This window comes from Oxyura jamaicensis, chromosome 15, assembly GCF_011077185.1.
Source record: "Oxyura jamaicensis isolate SHBP4307 breed ruddy duck chromosome 15, BPBGC_Ojam_1.0, whole genome shotgun sequence".
NCBI classification, from domain to species: Eukaryota; Metazoa; Chordata; class Aves; order Anseriformes; family Anatidae; genus Oxyura; species Oxyura jamaicensis.
In genome coordinates, this window is record NC_048907.1 from 2,033,748 (window position 1) to 2,050,640 (window position 16,893).

The 16,893-nt window shown below is 43.8% G+C and overlaps 1 protein-coding gene across 1 annotated transcript in view; it reads left to right on the top strand.

Moving 5' to 3' along the window:
* Positions 1-109: 109 nt before the first annotated feature.
* NAA25 (N-alpha-acetyltransferase 25, NatB auxiliary subunit) overlaps positions 110-16,893 on the top strand; it is a 28,002-nt gene continuing 11,218 nt past the window's right edge. The window contains exons 1-15 of the mRNA XM_035340197.1: positions 110-259; positions 3,238-3,323; positions 4,240-4,378; positions 5,232-5,350; positions 7,604-7,678; positions 8,451-8,558; positions 9,000-9,078; positions 9,519-9,630; positions 10,812-10,901; positions 11,277-11,446; positions 12,200-12,312; positions 14,075-14,282; positions 15,070-15,159; positions 15,930-16,110; positions 16,739-16,838. Of these exons, the coding sequence (XP_035196088.1) occupies positions 202-259; positions 3,238-3,323; positions 4,240-4,378; positions 5,232-5,350; positions 7,604-7,678; positions 8,451-8,558; positions 9,000-9,078; positions 9,519-9,630; positions 10,812-10,901; positions 11,277-11,446; positions 12,200-12,312; positions 14,075-14,282; positions 15,070-15,159; positions 15,930-16,110; positions 16,739-16,838 (1,728 nt within the window). The 5' untranslated portion in view covers positions 110-201. The remainder of the gene's footprint in view (positions 260-3,237; positions 3,324-4,239; positions 4,379-5,231; positions 5,351-7,603; positions 7,679-8,450; positions 8,559-8,999; positions 9,079-9,518; positions 9,631-10,811; positions 10,902-11,276; positions 11,447-12,199; positions 12,313-14,074; positions 14,283-15,069; positions 15,160-15,929; positions 16,111-16,738; positions 16,839-16,893) is intronic.

Here is a 16,893-nt window from a genome sequence, read left to right on the forward strand (position 1 = left end):
ACCTGCCTCGGCCCAGGCGTGCTGGCCGCAGGGAAGGGAAGGGAACGGAGGGGAAGGGTAGGACGAGGCAACCCCGGCGGCTCGGGAGCCCCCCGAGGAGCCGCCGTGTGGCGGCGCTGCGGGCGGGCAGCCCCGGCGGGCCCGGCCCGGCCCCTTCCCCCGCGGCCCGGCGGCTGCGCACTGCGGTTCTGCGCTCTCATCATGGCGGCGCGGGGCCATGTGCAGGACCCCAACGACCGGCGCCTGCGGCCCATCTACGGTACGGACCCCGCCGCCCCTTTCCCTGCCGGCTCCCGGCGTTGTGAGGAGGTCCCGCGGGGCAGCCAGCGGGCCTCCGGGCAGCCCCTTCCTTTCTCTTCCCATCCCTTCCCCGTCGCCCCGCTCGGCGGAGCCCCGCGGCCCGGGCACGGCCGCGGCTGCCGGGGAGGGTCGCGGCTGTCCCGGGGGGTTTGGGGGGGTTGTAGCGGGGGTCCCGGCTCGCTGCGGGGCAGGGCTGGGTCTCACCTCTTTTTGGGGGAGCCCCCCCCCCCCCGGTCCTTTCGCCTCCTGCTGCGGGGGAGCGGGCGGTGAACGGGGCCCGAGATTCGCCCTGGCGTACCGGGCTGCTTCGGCAGCTGGAAATTAATTCTTTATTAAATCACAGCCAGGCAGATGCGCTAAGGTTGTGTGTTGAGGTGTAGCGGCACAAGCTATTTGTATTACTACAAAAACTAATTTGAAGGTGAGAGTGAGGTAGCTGCAAGGAGACGGTATTGTTAGGAAACCTCTTGTGCTAAGCTGTCCCTCAATATTCCCAAGGTTGTTGCGTGCTGTTGGGGTTGCTTAAGAAATTGTAGGCAAGTTTCTGTGTATGCAAATGCAGGGAAAGAAAAGAAAAAACAATTCCCCAGGCTACGGTGTCATTCCTTCAAGAATACAAGAATAGATGGAGATTTGAGAAAATGTACTCCCCCCAGTATCAGAAGAAAACTCCCTATAAACACACGGAGAGCTGCCTTTGGTTTGGGATGAGCGTGATTTGGGAACGTCCTTTGCTGCCCAGCACTGCTCTCAGTGAGATCCTTTCAGTTTAGATTTGCGTCTGTGTTGGGTTCCAGTGAAATCAAGGAAGGCTGTATGGTGGCACTTTTATTGTTGTTTTAAAGTTTGTTGCACAATTACGATTGCATTTGTGCAGTTTATTTAACATTTTTTTTCTTCATTTTCTTGTACGTTCTGTGGTTACACAAATAATTGCACGTTAATAAAAACGGCAATGTCTAAAACGTTCTTAAAATAAAAATGTAAATTGAACTGAGATTAAAGCAGATGATGCTGAGATGTATTTCACTGTACTGACTTCACAGAGCGTGGCTTTTACTGAGAGAGCTTTAAAAGTGCTTCTTCCTAGGTCTGGAAAGCGTTAACTGCACCGTAGGATTGGAATTCAGATTGGAATCATTCATACGTGATTTCACAAAAGCCATAAACCAGGGATATACAGCGTGAGGTTAAAAGTCTGATTCTTTACTTTAAAAAGTGCTTTTAAGTTGGCGCCTTGTGCCTTGATTGCTTGGCGTTCCTTGACAGATACGTTTATCTTTCATCTTAATTTGTCTGCCTTCACCTGGAGGTTCATGGGTTGCGTTTGCAAGCATTGAACGTATCCACCTACAGACCCGCAACCAATGTGGACTTAAATATTTTCCTTTACTTTGAATTTCTTTGGAAGTTGCCAGCTCCTTTGGCTTCCAACAAACTTACTTGTTGTTAGCAAAACACCGTCTTTTTATTCTGCTGCAGTTTAGAGAGGTTTGTGGTTTGTTTGATTTACTTCAGAAGACCTAAAGCGGAGATCTTATCGCTTCAGCTCGTTGTTAAACAACTCCAAGACGGGCAACGCAGGCTGGTGGATAATTTGCGTGTAAGTGAATGTGCAACACAGCTCCTTAAATTGAGACATCTCTGCCTGTGTACGGAGAGATCACCAGGATGCTCTGTTGCAGAGTTTTTAACACCTCTTCACTGAGAAGTCTGCGCTTAAGTTTTGATGTTAAAAGGTGACACGCGGGCTTCAGTAAGTGAAAATGGCCAACTAACCCATGCGAGGGCAGAATAACAGGGTTTCAAACCATCCGTATATTTTATACAGCAACGTTTTGTTTTGGTTCACGTGGGCAGGCTGCCTCATTTGAGGTTTTGTCCGCGTGGTCTCAGGAGTCCAATTAGCTCTACTCCAAATTTGTACCACTTGGCTATGGAAGCGAACGTTAAAGCTGCTGGATATGTAAATCTTGTTAGTACAGGTGCACTTTCTGTACAATATACCAAGGAATTACCAAAGCTCACCTCTTGACTTAGTCAGAGCTCTCTCAGAAGAACCAGTCTTGAAGAACAAAGGTGTGTAATGTAACTTCAGTGGTCCGGCGTTAGCCCTGCTCATGACCTGTTGGGGAGAGGCCAGAACAGCGTGAGCAGACCTGTCCCTGTTGGCATGGCAGGTGCAGCTCAGCTTTTCTGAAGGGCTAGGTTAGTAAGCCTGACTTTTTGAAGGAGGGGAAGCACGGAGGGCCTGTGTACTAATCTAAAATTGCTTGTTTGTCGTCGTCTGAAACATGATAATGCGCTGTAGATGGAGCTGAAACTTAAATACCAAGTTGAAAGAAGGAGGAAGTGGTCCTGAGGCAGAGCTTTTCTACAGCTGAAGTGTTACTGGGTAGTGGGGTGTCCTCGCTCCACTTTTTTGGCTTTAAAACTTCTCTGGTTAAAGCTTTGTGGTACTCTGTTGGGGACAGGCTTGTTCTGCTTGAAATACAGACCATGTGGACAAGTAGGTCTTCTCACAGCACTCTGATAGATTGCGAGTGTGTGATTCCTAACCTACTGTGTGTTAGAAGCCATTCAGGGTCTCCCGAAGGCACACCAAATTAATTTATACTTTTACTGAAGCAAAGCGCGTAAGCTCCCTCGCTAGCGAGGAGCTATTGCAGCACAACTCGTTCTATTGTACGGCTCTTTTGTTGGTGTAATGAGCTACGTGGAGTAATTACAAAAGCTTGTTTGTGTGGATGACTAGAGATGAATACTCGGGCTACAAAGTGACATGTTTCCTGAATGTTTGGCTTAGTCCTAATTGTGCAAGGAAAATGGGGTTTGCACTACCGGCCTAACAGCACATACGCTGTGATGAACTTAGAGGTAGACTTCCCGGAGGGTCTGGTGGTCTGTTCTAACTCTGTGTATGTTCTTCTTACGCAGATTATCTTGATAATGGCAATAATAAAATGGCAATCCAGCAGGCAGATAAACTGCTCAAAAAACACAAGGATCTTCACTGCGCAAAGGTAAGCGTGGTGGTTGTTGGCTGAGCTCATCTGCTGAGTGTGGTTTGAGAGCTGGAGCGTTTGGCTGGGATTTTCTAGCTGTGCCTGTGAGCTTCTGGAGACCACAGTGGGCTCCGAACCCTCCCAAATGTAGAATTCTCTCAATTTTGTGTTTGAAAAATGATACAGATCCTCCTAGGGAGGTGCCTCTGACTGGTGTAAGTGGCTACACCTGTGCTAATTGTCCAGAGCCCTGCCAGAGCCACTGCAAGCAACCAGGGCAGGTGAGCTGTGCCCTAAAATGCCTCCTTTAGACATGAGGTCGAGGTACCTCTTTGTACTAGTTTGGAGCAAAGCTTCCACTTGAAGTATTCCTTAGTGAAACCTAACCTGGAGGTTTCTGAGGCATCCACTCTTCTGTCTCTTTTGCTGCCCTCCTTGTGTCCCTGTGGAAAGGAAAGGAGTTTTGTTCCTCGCTTTCCTGAACGTTTGAGTACCTTGCTACTTTTCTCTTTTCCCCATGGGTTTTCCTGTGCGGTTCATACCGCTTCTACATTTTGGAAGCTTCCCAAGCTGAAGTGAGCGTCATTGACCTGAATCTCATTTCTGTCCCTTCTCTCTGGCCAGTTATTAAAATTAAAAAATGAAAATTGGCAGGACTGGTCAGTTTTCAGCCTGCAGGTAGGAAAATCTGAGTTGCAGCTGATGCCTTAGCGGCCTGCATGCGTGTTAAGAAACGCAAAGCCACACTGTTTGATGCAGCTTGCATTTGGAAATCTTCCTCTGCAGCCATATGGATTAGAAGCTCCATAAAAACTTGAGTTCTGTAGAATTAATTAGGTGCTTGGGCAAGCCCTCTGCTCACGAGGAACGCGAGGATTTTCACTGATAACTGCCAACTGTGTTTTTAACAGCTGTCTCTGTGTTGTACCAATAGGTTCTAAAGGCAATTGGCTTGCAGAGGACTGGCAAGCAGGATGAAGCGTATGCTCTGGCACAAGAAGTAGCAGCACTTGAGCCCACAGATGACAATTCCTTGCAAGCACTAACTATTCTTTACCGGGAAATGCATAGACGTAAGCTTTTTCCTTTGCCTCTCTTAAAAATCATAGTTAGTTACATTTTTCTGAAGCATGTTTGACCCACAGTTCCTTGAGAAATGTACGGAGTCCAGAGTTGAAGTATGGGCATATTCTAAAGAGGTTCAGGGGATGTAAATGCTGCCTGTTACAATCTTTTGTCATGATATGTCATAGAGCTGACAAATCCTACAGGTGATTTGGAGTGTGCTTAATGCTGTTCGGCTGTAGTTGAGGGCTTCAGGCCCTGAGAAGCTGTGTAACAAGGGAAATCGTGGCCTCCCCTTTGACTCTGTTATCTCTTTGAATGTGGATCCTCACAGCAGTGTGTTATTTGAAAATAGGAAATTGTGAATGACTGAGTAAAACTGCATGTCCTCTTCTGAAAGAAGTCAGAGCTCACGTGCTGCTTATCTGCATCTCTAAACTTGTTAAGGGTACTAAAGCAGGCAATTGAGAAAGAACAGGATAGGACTATTCTGGACAAACCTGCGGTAAGAATAAATAATTGAGTATTAGGCTCTGAAAATGCTTTGTGCTTGATACAGAATTCACATTCCGGCAGGACTGGAAGTCTTGATTTAGTTTAATGGTCTGAAATAGATAAACTTGCTTAAGGCAAGACTTAGAAGTATTTCTGCTCAGTTGTTGCTGTTAAACTACTTTTTGTTTTTTTTGAGCACTTCCCCTGTTTGTAGTGCTTGGGGTCTTCCGGGAGAGAGTACAATTTCTGTGGTCGATGAGCATAATTAGATTACTCTTGAGAGTATCGCTGGTGCTAATTTTAGGTAGCCGTGCTTTAAATTTAATCCCAAATGTGTCTCAACTCAAACCTGTGGTTTTGGTTTAGCGGAGCTGGTAACTAAGCTTTATGAGGCAGCTGTGAAGAAGGTCCCCAACAGCGAGGAGTATCACTCTCATCTCTTCATGGCCTACGCCAGGGTTGGAGAATACAAGAAGATGCAACAGGTAAGATCAACGATTTGTGTTCTGGTTGTTCTGAGGTGTCACTTGAAGTCTTTATCGTACTGGTAAGGCCTCTTCAAGTTGCATGTGATTGTCCAGAAAGCTACGGCTGGGCTAGTACAGGAGTTAGTCTGCCAGTTTTTATGGAAGGCCTGAGAAAGCCGTTATCGTAGGGAAAAGGTTCTATGAAGACAAACGCTTCCTTTTCCTCTCAAGAGATGTGATAATTGTGCCTTTTGCGTGCATATCTGGACGGATAGGATATGCTGGCGAGTTGGGGATGGGAGGTTTTTGTCAATTTGGGTTGCACAGTGTGGTCGTCACCTATGAGGCAGTATATTATGAAGGAACTGGGGAGCAGGTACAAGAAGATCTAGTGGGATAGTCTGATCCATGTTTTCAAACTTGATTTCTTCTTTAATTTGCTGCCCTGTTTAGGAAGAGCTGTCTTGCCCATGCTCTTGCCTCTGGAATCTAACATAAAAGTAGGCTTGCATAGGTCATAACTCAGTGAAGAAAAACTTAAAAGTGCTTTCTTAAGTACACCGTCTCAGCTGGCAGAACGTTGTCGTACTGGTGAGCTTTGTTTTCATCCCTTCCAAATGAGGTGCCTGGAGAATGCCTATAAATGGAAGATTCTTTTCAGAGCATGTGCGCTCTCTCTGCTGTATAAAAAAGCACAGAGCCAAGTAAATGACTCCTAAACTCCCTGTTGCTCCCACTGTGTTAAGGTGACTTGAATTTTTGTACAAGCGTGGCTTAAATACCTAAAAGGGTATATTGAGCAGTAGTGTTGTTCTCTGTTCTAAGAATGCTGCTTGAGATCAAACTATGGACAGGGACAAAGTTACTGATGTATGTGAAATTTGCCAAGGTTCCTCCTGCTTGATATATATTGTGTAGCTGAATATCCAAAAAGTCAAGGTTAATTTAAGCCACATTCTAGCTCTTCCCCAAGAGGAGCTACATTATATCTGGTGGTCCACTTATTCATAACCAGAAACTCTCAGAGATGCTGTGATAAATGCCTGTATGAAGTTAGTTTCAGTCTCAATTTTTTGCTTCAATTTTGTTTCATTTTGTTACTATGTGTAGGCTGTAAATACTCCTTTACTGATCAGCCTGAGTTACAGTAGCTCAAAAAGAACTTCATGTATGTTGGTTATAGCAAACCTAATACTAATGATGTGTTTGGGAGGGGGGCGATGTGTGCAAAAAATCTGAGCAAATTATACCATGATTTTTTCTCTGATTAAAAACTAATTCTAGGTATTCCTGTCCATATATTCTGTTTTAAAGGCTTTATTAGCTTCAAGTGGAACATGCACTCTCCTTTCCTTATACTTTAAGGTTCAGAATTTCCTAGGAACCTGATGTCACTGATATATCAGCACTAGGCTGTGTAAGACTGAACAGCACCGGAGCCTTGCTTTAGCTGTAGTAAGGGATGCAGCACAGGGATGCTAACTGGTTGGAGAGTGACAATAACCCTCAGTTGCCTGTGTTCTGGGGTATCTCAGCTGAAAATAATGGAAGTACAAACTGAGAATAGTCAGAAAATGAGTGGAAAAGTCCTATGGAAGGAATAGTATTCTATTATGTATGGTTTCTTACAATTAATTTCGTTAGGGAAACAGTGTCTGTCATTCTATCCAGACACTGGAAATCTGTGAGAGAAACACTAGAATAGCTCTTTCTGTGTTAGGCTAGAAAATCCTGAATACTGTAGTTCTGCTTTGATGCAGCCAAGCTTTCAGCTCGACCTTTGTGTAAGCGCTGCTCTGTGTGCACAGGTGACCTCGTCTCTCTGGTATCTCAGTGTGCGTGTCTGAAATGAGCGAAGGGCAGCTGCTCACATGAGGAAGGCATGTGCTTTTTGGTGTGCCTTTTAGCACTAACTGAGCATGGAAACGTCTCCCTTGCTCTTAAAAGAATAAGTCTTCAGCTTCCTGATGCAGTTACCATTGCTAATTAAAGCTGTCATCTGTTCAGGCAGCCAGACGTGCACCTGCTCACTGCTGTTCCTTGTCAGACTTGCACAAAGTATTTGATCTTCGAAATGGTTTCACCTTCTTTCTTCTTCTTCAGCAATAAGTTAGGTATCAGAAGGGCTTATGGGTTACTAAAAATCCTCTGCTCTAGCTGCTGATTTTGAGTTATTTCTTGCCATCGTTGTTGCTTAACTTGCGTTGTCTGTCATAAGAGTTCGTAAACAGCTGTGGTTTAGGATTAATTAACCTGTCTTCTATTTTTCAGGCTGGAATGGCACTTTATAAAATCGTACCCAAAAATCCTTACTATTTTTGGTCCGTGATGAGCCTGATCATGCAGGTGTGTACAGTGTTGCAAATGAGTGACTTTCGCTGCAGGTATAGTGCAAACACAGAAATGTTTTGAGTGAAAATACAGAGAGATTTGAAGTAAAATGTCTGTCTGAGCCATTCTGTATGATGCTGGGAGAATGGATACCTTCCCGAAACCATGTTACTAAAATGGTTGAGAACAAACACAGTGGTTTTTAATGCAGCTTAACTGCTCTGCCTTACCACGCTTATACAGTTTGAGTTCTTCTCTTATCTGCACTAGTACCCTACTGCCTCTTAAGTTAGAAAGGTAACGAATAGCATCTGTAGCCCCTTGGACAGAACTGTTCTCTGTTAGTAGGCTACGGAGGTTCTAGGAGTTCCGGACTGAGCACATCTTTCCGACTGCAGAAAGCGCGCGGTAACAGCAGGTCAGCTGTGCTGCTGTTAGGTGGTTCGACTGCTGCTTGAATCTGCTGACAAAGCCTTGGCCAAGCAAAAAAAAAAATAAGCACAGAGGCAGTAGTTAGGTTCTCTGAAATACCATACCATGGAAAATAGAAGCATGTTCGTGCTACGTGTTATTTGCTGGGGGTATTGCATGTCTAGAGTCTCTATACAATGAAATCAAGAGGGAGTGTTTCAGGATGCTTGTTGAAGGCAGAGGGAGCAGCGTTGCTCTCTGCACGCTGTAGATGGTAGTTCTGAACGTGTGGGTTGGGGGTGAAAGCATCTGATTTACTGTTTTTCCTCTTCTAGTGGGGCAGTTGAACTGTTAGAGTAATTCTTCCTCTCTTTAGTCTATTTCAGCACAGGATGAAAACCTCTCGAAGACGATGTTTTTGCCACTAGCTGAAAGAATGGTGGAAAAAATGGTGAAAGAAGATAAGATCGAAGCTGAGGCTGAAGTAAGACGTGCAGATATTTTCAGCTTGACTTGAATGTTATTGAGACAAGGAATGCAGCGTTAAAGGAAGCTGATTATTTTAACGATTTTCTGAGATGATAATCAGTAGTGTTCTGGAAGTAATGTGAATGTAGTGGGACAGAAGGAAAACAGAGCAGAGGGCTGGGAGAGATGCGTTAGAGTGTGGCCAAGGAATTTTTTTGGCATTTGATTTGACAGATGAAGTACTTGTTTTTGCTCCCTGGGAGGCCCCAGGAGAAACTTTAGGACTGAGAATGGAAAAAAGACCTAAATTCCTGAGTGCTCCACCCTCTGGGATGCTAAAGATAGCTTTGCAGTCCTTGCTATCTCCTAATGACAGTGACAAGAGTCACTTTATTTCTTGGCACACCTGTGTTTGTTTTACTAGCAAATTTCATTGCATTCTGAGCTTTCTTTTAAGGTCGAACTTTACTACATGATCCTGGAACGTTTGGAGAAGTATCAGGAAGCCTTAGATGTTGTGAGAGGAAAACTAGGAGGTAACGTTTTCTGTCAATTGATTATCACAGTTGTGTGGTGGAACAGTAGTTCTCTTTTGCTTTGGGTTTGTCCACTGGCTACAAAAAAAGCTGTAGGCAAGCCTGACTCTTAGCACCAGTTTCAAACGTTGAAGCAAACTCTGGAGGTGATCTTGTGCGGTTTGCTTTTACCGACCTGTTTATGGAACCTAAGCGTTGTATTCAGTGATGGATTTTATCCTACGTTTTTATGGACTCTTTCTTTCTGGTGATTAAAATGCTTTTGCAGTTTTAAGGAATTGGGATGTGAAGATTTCCATAGGAAATGTGGCCTTTCTCTGAGGGCCTTTCTTCTGTTGCATTACTGCTTTGGATCCTTGGCTATATTCAGCTGCTTTATTCAGAAAGTAGAGAAGGAAATGCATTCATTAATTAAGTTTGCCCTTCTGTTTTTTATTTAGAGAAGTTAACAAGTGAGCTCCAAAGCCGTGAAAACAAGTGTATGGCAATGTACAAGAAGCTGTGTAGGTGGCCAGAGTGCAACGCGCTGTCGAGAAGGCTGCTGCTGAAAAAGTGAGATGATGATTCTGCAATCCTCCTGAGAGCTGAAGGAAAAACCCTGGCTGGTTGTGAATTGCATTGCTGAGTGGTTCTTATAAATGGTTGTTAAAGCAGAAGAATATCAGGTTCTCAAAGCATTTCCAAACATTCACACTCCAAAGCCTGAGCAAGAAGGCAACAAAAGAGAATGCTAAAGGACAGTGGTGAAGGTCACAGGGGGAGTCTGTGTTGGTAGCGTAGTTGCTGCTCTTTGACTTTGAAGGCTGAGTTCAGCAACGTGTTTATGCAATAAACTTGGGTTTCCCTTATTTCTGAAGGCTGTGCTGGCTGTCCAGCTCTGCTTTTTGCAGTGGGAGAGGAGAACAACTGCATTTATGTCTAATTTTCTGGAACTTAGTTTCTCTCACTTGGCCAGACTTCATCCTGGGAAACGCATGCAATGCTTCGAACAGATGCATCAGGAGGGAGCATGCTAATAGACCAAATCTGTCTCTTGGAACTGTCAGGAGAGATTTGTCATTTGGTTTTTGTATTTAGCTATGTCCTAAGCTTAACTACAAGTTAAATACAGAGTCTTGAAGATTAGAAGGTCCTGTATCCGTTGTCCAAAGAGATGGCAAAATGTTTCTTCCAGAGAAGTTGTTCTTGGTATTAATGTTTGATACATACACTTGCGGAAGGCAGAACTTGAGAAAATAAGAGTCTGCTTTATGGGACACCTAAAAGTAGTAAGGGGAGAAATCATCTCACCATGCTGACAATGAGTAGGACTAGATAGTATAAGGACGTTTTATTTGCAGCTTTACCTCTTTGTACATGGCATCTCCTATTCTGTACTCTTAAATTGTTCTGAACACAGGGAGGTGAAACTTACGCTTTAGCATTTTGTGGAGATATTCATGAGCTGAGTCCTCTGGTTGGAATGTAAATATTAAGCTGAGAATTTGTAACTTGTCTCAATTCTTCATGGAAATTGTCTCCTTTAATACATTTCAAGAAACTCGGGACAATGGCATTCTTCTCAGATGTGAGACCTTTTAAAGGAGAACTGATCCTTAGCACACTTGGGTTTTTTTGTAATACGAATATGCTATTCCTTGAATTCAGTTTTTGCAAGGAATGCAGTTTTAGAAGTGCATTACTGTTTTGGCAGTTCCCTAAACTTTTTGTTCTGTGCCTGCTTTTTGTTTCAGCTCAGATGATTGGCAGTTCTATATAACTTACTTTGATTCAGTGTTTCAACTCATAGATGAATCCTGGACACCTCCGCTGGAAGAAGACCAGTAAGTTAACAGTTCTGCAGTGGCTTTGTTTTTCCTTTGTGATGCAGAGAACTTCTTGCCTTCATGTATTGAGTGTGGTGTTGTCCCTGTCTTTGGGTGACTTCCTGGCATCAGGCCCCAAATGATGTCTTCTCCCTGTTTTATTTTGAGGCTGGCAATAGTCAGTTGGAATCAGCTGTATAAAGTGGTTTGTATGCTATAGAGCTCTTCCAGTTCATATTTTTCATACTGAATTTTGAATAGTGATTGAATTAGAGAATCCATCATGCCAGGTTTCCTTAAGAGTGTTCTGGGAATATGCTGAGCACCTGTTTTCAGTGTCCTAGGAGCGGGGGGGAAAAAATCAAGGAATCTTTTGTTTCTGTAATTGCACAGGTCTTTGGAAGGAGAGGTACACTATTCCATAGAGCAAGCTGTGAAATTTATAGAAGAGAGGATAACAGAAGAATCGAAGAGTGCTCGGCCACTTCGGGGACCATATTTAGCTAAACTGGAGCTGATTAGACGTTTGCGTTGCAGAGGTTGTAATGATGAATATAAACTAGGTAAGAGCCACTAACTGGATGATAAATGAATCTTTGGGCGAGAACTCAAAACAAGCTCTTTGTATGCAGTGTGGATTTAATTCAGCAATGTGGTATTAAAATCTCTGTGCTGGTTTCAGTATGTAAAGGATTTTGAAAGCATTAGAAGATGAGGCTTGAAGAAAGGAAGGTAGTTCAGACTACTCCAGGCTTGTAAAAGCAATCAGGGAAACATTTAAAAGGACCTGTTGGATTTAAGAGCATATGATCCATTACACTTTGATGAAAAGTGCATTCCTGATGCACGGCTTTCGTAAAGTCATTCTGGTTAGCTGTAATCTCTGGTTGTTCTTTTTTTTTTCCCCGATAATACCAGGATTTGTTTTCTCAACAACTTGCATTTAAAAATTGCAGTTAGGGAGTCAGTGAAGGAGAGAATATGATTACAGCAACATCTGTGCTTACTGCTTCCTTTTGTATTTCCATCCACAAATAGCTAACTAGATAAGCAGAGACACTGAATGCATGCCCGTTATGCTGAGCTCTTATCTGCCAAAGTAGCTTGAATGAAGCTCTTAGGATTTTGTTTCTCTCTCTCTCCTTGGTTATCAAAGACATTGAGCCTCTGTTTAAAATCTACAGCAGTGCAGCTGTTTGTTTTGTAACTCAGTTTGGGATCTCAAAGAAAAAATGAATTAAAGATCTCTCACAGTGATTTCATACGTTCAGCTTTTAATGGAGCGTATTAAAAAGATGAACTGGCCTTTTTCCTAGGTGATCCAGAAGAACTAATGTTCCAATACTTCAAAAAATTTGGGGACAAACCCTGCTGTTTCACTGATCTCAAAGTATTTGTGGATCTCCTCCCATCCAGCCAATACACAAAAGTAAGTAAAGGCTAAGATGGTGGCAAGAACTCCAACGCTTGTTTGCACTCTTGTACCTTTCTCTTGAGACACCTCTGGGTCATATTAAGAGACAGAAAAAGCTGAAGTTGGGCCTGTTTGGAATAGTGAATAGGAGAGATGTACTTGCTGCGTGCTGTTAACACAAAGCATCCTTCTCCTTTCCCTTCCTACCAACACCATGTTTTTCCTGTTAAAGTTATCTATTGAATTGGAAAGATCCACTTTATCAATGCGGGTAGGGTGCTGCTTAGGAGTCTTGTTTGGCTCTACTGCAGTGCTGAATGAAGAATTGGCACACTGATGCTGATCAAGGGGAGACCAAGGGACCTACTGCAACTTTTCCAGAATCTTTCTGAAACAAGCTGCCTTTAATTGAAAAGCCTGTTTGTGCAGAGTCAGGAGCAGCTCGTGGCATGACTTCAGCAGCTGGGAATCCCGTCACTCGTCCCATTGTTTCCCTGAGCCATTGTACAAAATGTAGTGCTGGGTAAGGATAGACAGCTGTTGATAAAATGTTTGGAAACAAAGTGCGGAGAGTGGTGTTGGTTTTCATAGCTTATTAAAATATTTTTGACGGGTAATACAAGCTCGTCCTACAGCCTTACTAACAAGGAGAAAGATGGCCTTGGCCATTCGTTAACTGCTCATGTTTTAAGTCAGGAGGTGTGTTCTTACCCCACTGGCAACAGATGTGGTCAGTAGCGTACTTACCTCACAGTTCTGGAAGCGGGGGTACCATGGTGAGGTAAACTGCGAGTCTGGAAGCATTGAACAAATGTTTTGTTTTTTTTTAAGAGTTCTTAATAAAGTTACAGTTCAGTCGCTGAGCATGTTGTGATCTTGCTGGGCCAATATGCAGATGCTCCAGAAATAATTGTCATAATACCAATGAAATTTCTAAAGGCATAAACCAAAGTATGCAGTGTAGTGTTTTGCTTGCCCTTGCTCACCTCAGTAAAATCTCAAACTGAAAATATTTTCAGTAAATCTTCATCAAAATCTGTGGGCAAACTAGAACTGGTGTGCATGGCCATCTGTTCCTTTTACCTGGAAGTCCTGAATGTTTTTTGTTTTACTGTTGTTTTCCCCAGAGCCTGTATTTGCTGTTCTTGTGTTTCAAGGCTAAATGCAGTAAGGCTGAATTCATTGCCTTTAACTCATTTTTAAGTCTGTAACCACGGATGAACTTTAAAACAAGAAAAAACCCCACGCTGCTCACTTCTCATTGTTGTGAGAAGTCTGCTGTCTCCCATTAAATAAAGCTGTAAACGAGAGGCTGCTTTCCTTACAACTTAATTTGAAAAAGTCATTAATCAAAGATGATGACCTCGGTGGGCGCACTGCATTGCTTCAGAGTTGAAAATACAACAGCTAGTGCAAAACCACTGTTTCCTGTAAGCGTGCTGTAAAGCCTTTTGATAACTAGTTATTTTAATTGCATAGGTTATTAGTGTGAGCGTTAACAAGTGCGTGAAATCCCTGTGTGTCAGTGTATTGGAAACTTGCCTGAGATTCTTTCCCCTCCGCTTGATGAAACTCAGCAGGCTGTTAAGCAAATCGCTAACTTGTGCTCGTCACCTCCCCGCAGCGCCCCAGAAAGCCACTGATGTCCGTGTGATGTCAGGGTTTATTCTGACACTTCCACCTCATCTCTTTTCTTGGTTTGAGGGAGGAAATGATGTCTTCTGTTCATGCAGTCCCAGAGGCCCTGCAGAATTTAACAACTGTGTTTCTCTTTCAGTTCATCGGTCAGTTGCTGGAAGTAATCCCTCTGTCAGCGACAGCAGAGAGCGAAGTCGCGCTGCCAGCTGATATCAAAGCCCTCCAGCAGCACTTGTGCGTGGTGCAGCTCACCAGGTTGCTCGGGATCTATCACGCCATGGAGAAGAAGGAAAAGCTGGCTGCGGTCCGGGAGTTGATGTTAAGATACCGCCATGGATTGGAGTTCGGTGAGGAAAAAATCTAGAAACTAGCGGTTGCAGTTTGCTTGCAACTCTTTGTGAGTAAAAACTCTGTTTTTCCAGGGGAACAACACAATTCTGGCCTGTATGGCTGGTGTATAGCAGCCACCGTGCAGCCAGATAACACTGCTCTCTCCTTTATGGCTGCATCCTCGGGTGTACCTGAATTAATCTATTTCCTTTTAATTTAGTTTCTTTTCAATTGTAAAGCAAATGAGGCATTCTGTGTAGCTCAGATGGTACGTTTGTGTGCTCGCAAAGCTGCGTGTGCCTTGAAGCAAAGCCAGGTTTTATCACTGGTGTATGTGGGACGAAACCATCGGCAGTAATACTTATTTTTAAACCTTGCAGTTGTAGAAGTCCTTTCTTACTCCAAGTGTCAACATATGAGGTGGCCAGATCTTTTTTTCGAAGTCCTGAGCAGAAATTTCGTCATTACCAGAAAAAATAAGTCTGTTTGAAGAGCTGTTTTCTTTCAGTGCTTCTATCTGGAGTTTGAATCTAAGAACAAAAGAGCTATAATGTGAGACAGAAGAATGTGCTGCTTTTGCATTTCAAGCAGAAGGAATTGGAAGAAATGTATGAAGAGCTATAGTGTGTGTACAGTTGTTTCAGTTCTAAAATCCAGAGTTGTCTTTAGAAATTAAGCAGTGGTTATCATCTGCCAGATGGCGGTGTCACTTGATAATGCTGGCAACGTGCGGAACAGCTGACAGCACTGTAGTGACAAATATTTTAACTATGCGGCTCAGGGTAACTTTGTTTTTCTTTTTAGGGAAAACGTGTTTGAAAACTGAGTTGCAGTTTTCGGATTATTACTGTCTCCTTGCAGTTCACCTGCTGCTCGATCTGTGGCTAGAGGAAGGTACGTTTGTAAAACTGCTTAATGCTACCTGGGGTGGTTGTGGTAGGGAGATGGGGTGGGTCCCTGTGGCCGGTGTGTACCTGGCGTGCCTTGTTATTCCTGTAGCTTTCTGTATTTTTTTTTCACTGTGAGGTATTTCAGGAGCTTCTTGGTTCAGCTGGCATTTGAGCTTAATATCGCTGACCTCTAAAGGAATTTCTTTGATTAATTTGTGTAGGTCCTGGCAGAGTTTTGCTGATGACTCCTGCAGCTCAGTGTTGTCCGCAGGAGTTTGTTCCGAGTTTCCCACGTAGATACTGTTTTTTTTTTCTGTCCCTTTGCCCAAGTTATGCTCCCTTCTGATACCAGAGATGTTTTGAGAGTATTTCTTTCCCTCCCTGACATACTTTGTCTTCTGGATCCCTGGCTTCTAGACGTTTGCTGAGATGTGCTGCTCTGTCTTCAGTATTCCTATCTGCCACATCTGCTCTGCCCGTTAGTCTCCTAATTCTAGAGTTTGTCCCCAGCGTGTGAGGGTTGTGCTCTGCAGATTTGAGCTGGATATTCCCTGTGCAGAGTTACTTCACCTTTCTTTCAGAGAACAGCTATGATGCTGGGGTGGGTGCTGGGTTTTAAGGGCAGCAACGTGACTGATAAATGTCATCCCCACGTTTAAATGTTGAGAGAAGCGTAAAATGAGGAAGGAGGCTTCGATGCCAAAGTGAATTGTGCTGTCAGTGTTAAGTGTTCCTCCCTGGTCATACCTGCATGTGTTTTATCTTTGTCCCCAGGTGAAGAAACAGCAGTGTGGCAGTGCCTCACTTTCTTAGAAGAAGGGTTATCTCATAGTCCTTCTAACGCTCAGTTTAAATTGCTGCTAATTCGAATCTACTGCAGGCTTGGTGCATTTGAACCAGTTGCGGAGCTCTACTCCAGCCTTGATGCAAAACACATCCAGCACGACACCATCGGGTGGGTAGTATATACTGAGAATAATTGGTGGTGGTCATCTCCGGTAACCAGTCCCGAGATCTTCCGTTGTCTTTGCTACTGGAAGTTAGCAGACTGTCAGATTTTCACAGGGTTCTGTAAAAGTATTCTGGAATTCTGTGAGACACATCTGCTATGGTGTGCTCTGCCTCTAATGGAGTATCTTTCCTGGGTGATTTTGATCAGTTCTGGATCTCGAGAATATTAACTAAACAGTCTGAAACTTGTGAAATGCGTATATCCTGATGGCAGTTGTGGCTAGGTGTTCCTGCTTGTCATTGCTCAGCAAAGTTTGGGAGCGCTTGTTAAAGCAAACGCACCTCATGTCCTTGCCTTGGTTAGTGTGTTTGTGGGTATCTAAATAAGTAAAGTTTGTGCTCACTTAAGGTGGGTGGAGGAAGTCTTTTTTTGTTTGTGTTAGGAAAAATTACTTTCTTTACTGTTAAAAGCTTAAATCCTAACACGAATGTTGTGAATGCTCCTCTGTTAAGTCTCCAGAGTCTTCAATAAAGCTGAAGTAGGCTGCAGGTCTCTGTTCAGAGCTGGATTTGAAATTAAGGATTCCCCAGCACGTGTGCTGATGTTTGACTTGCGTTGTGTTGTGTTGCAGCTATCTTCTGACACGCTATGCAGAGTCGCTGGGCCATTATGCTGCTGCATCCCAATCCTGCAATTTTGCACTCAGGTTTTTCCACTCCAACCAGAAAGATGTAAGTTGAACGAAACTTCTGCATCCTTGTAACAGAGCAGCTATGTTGAGAATGC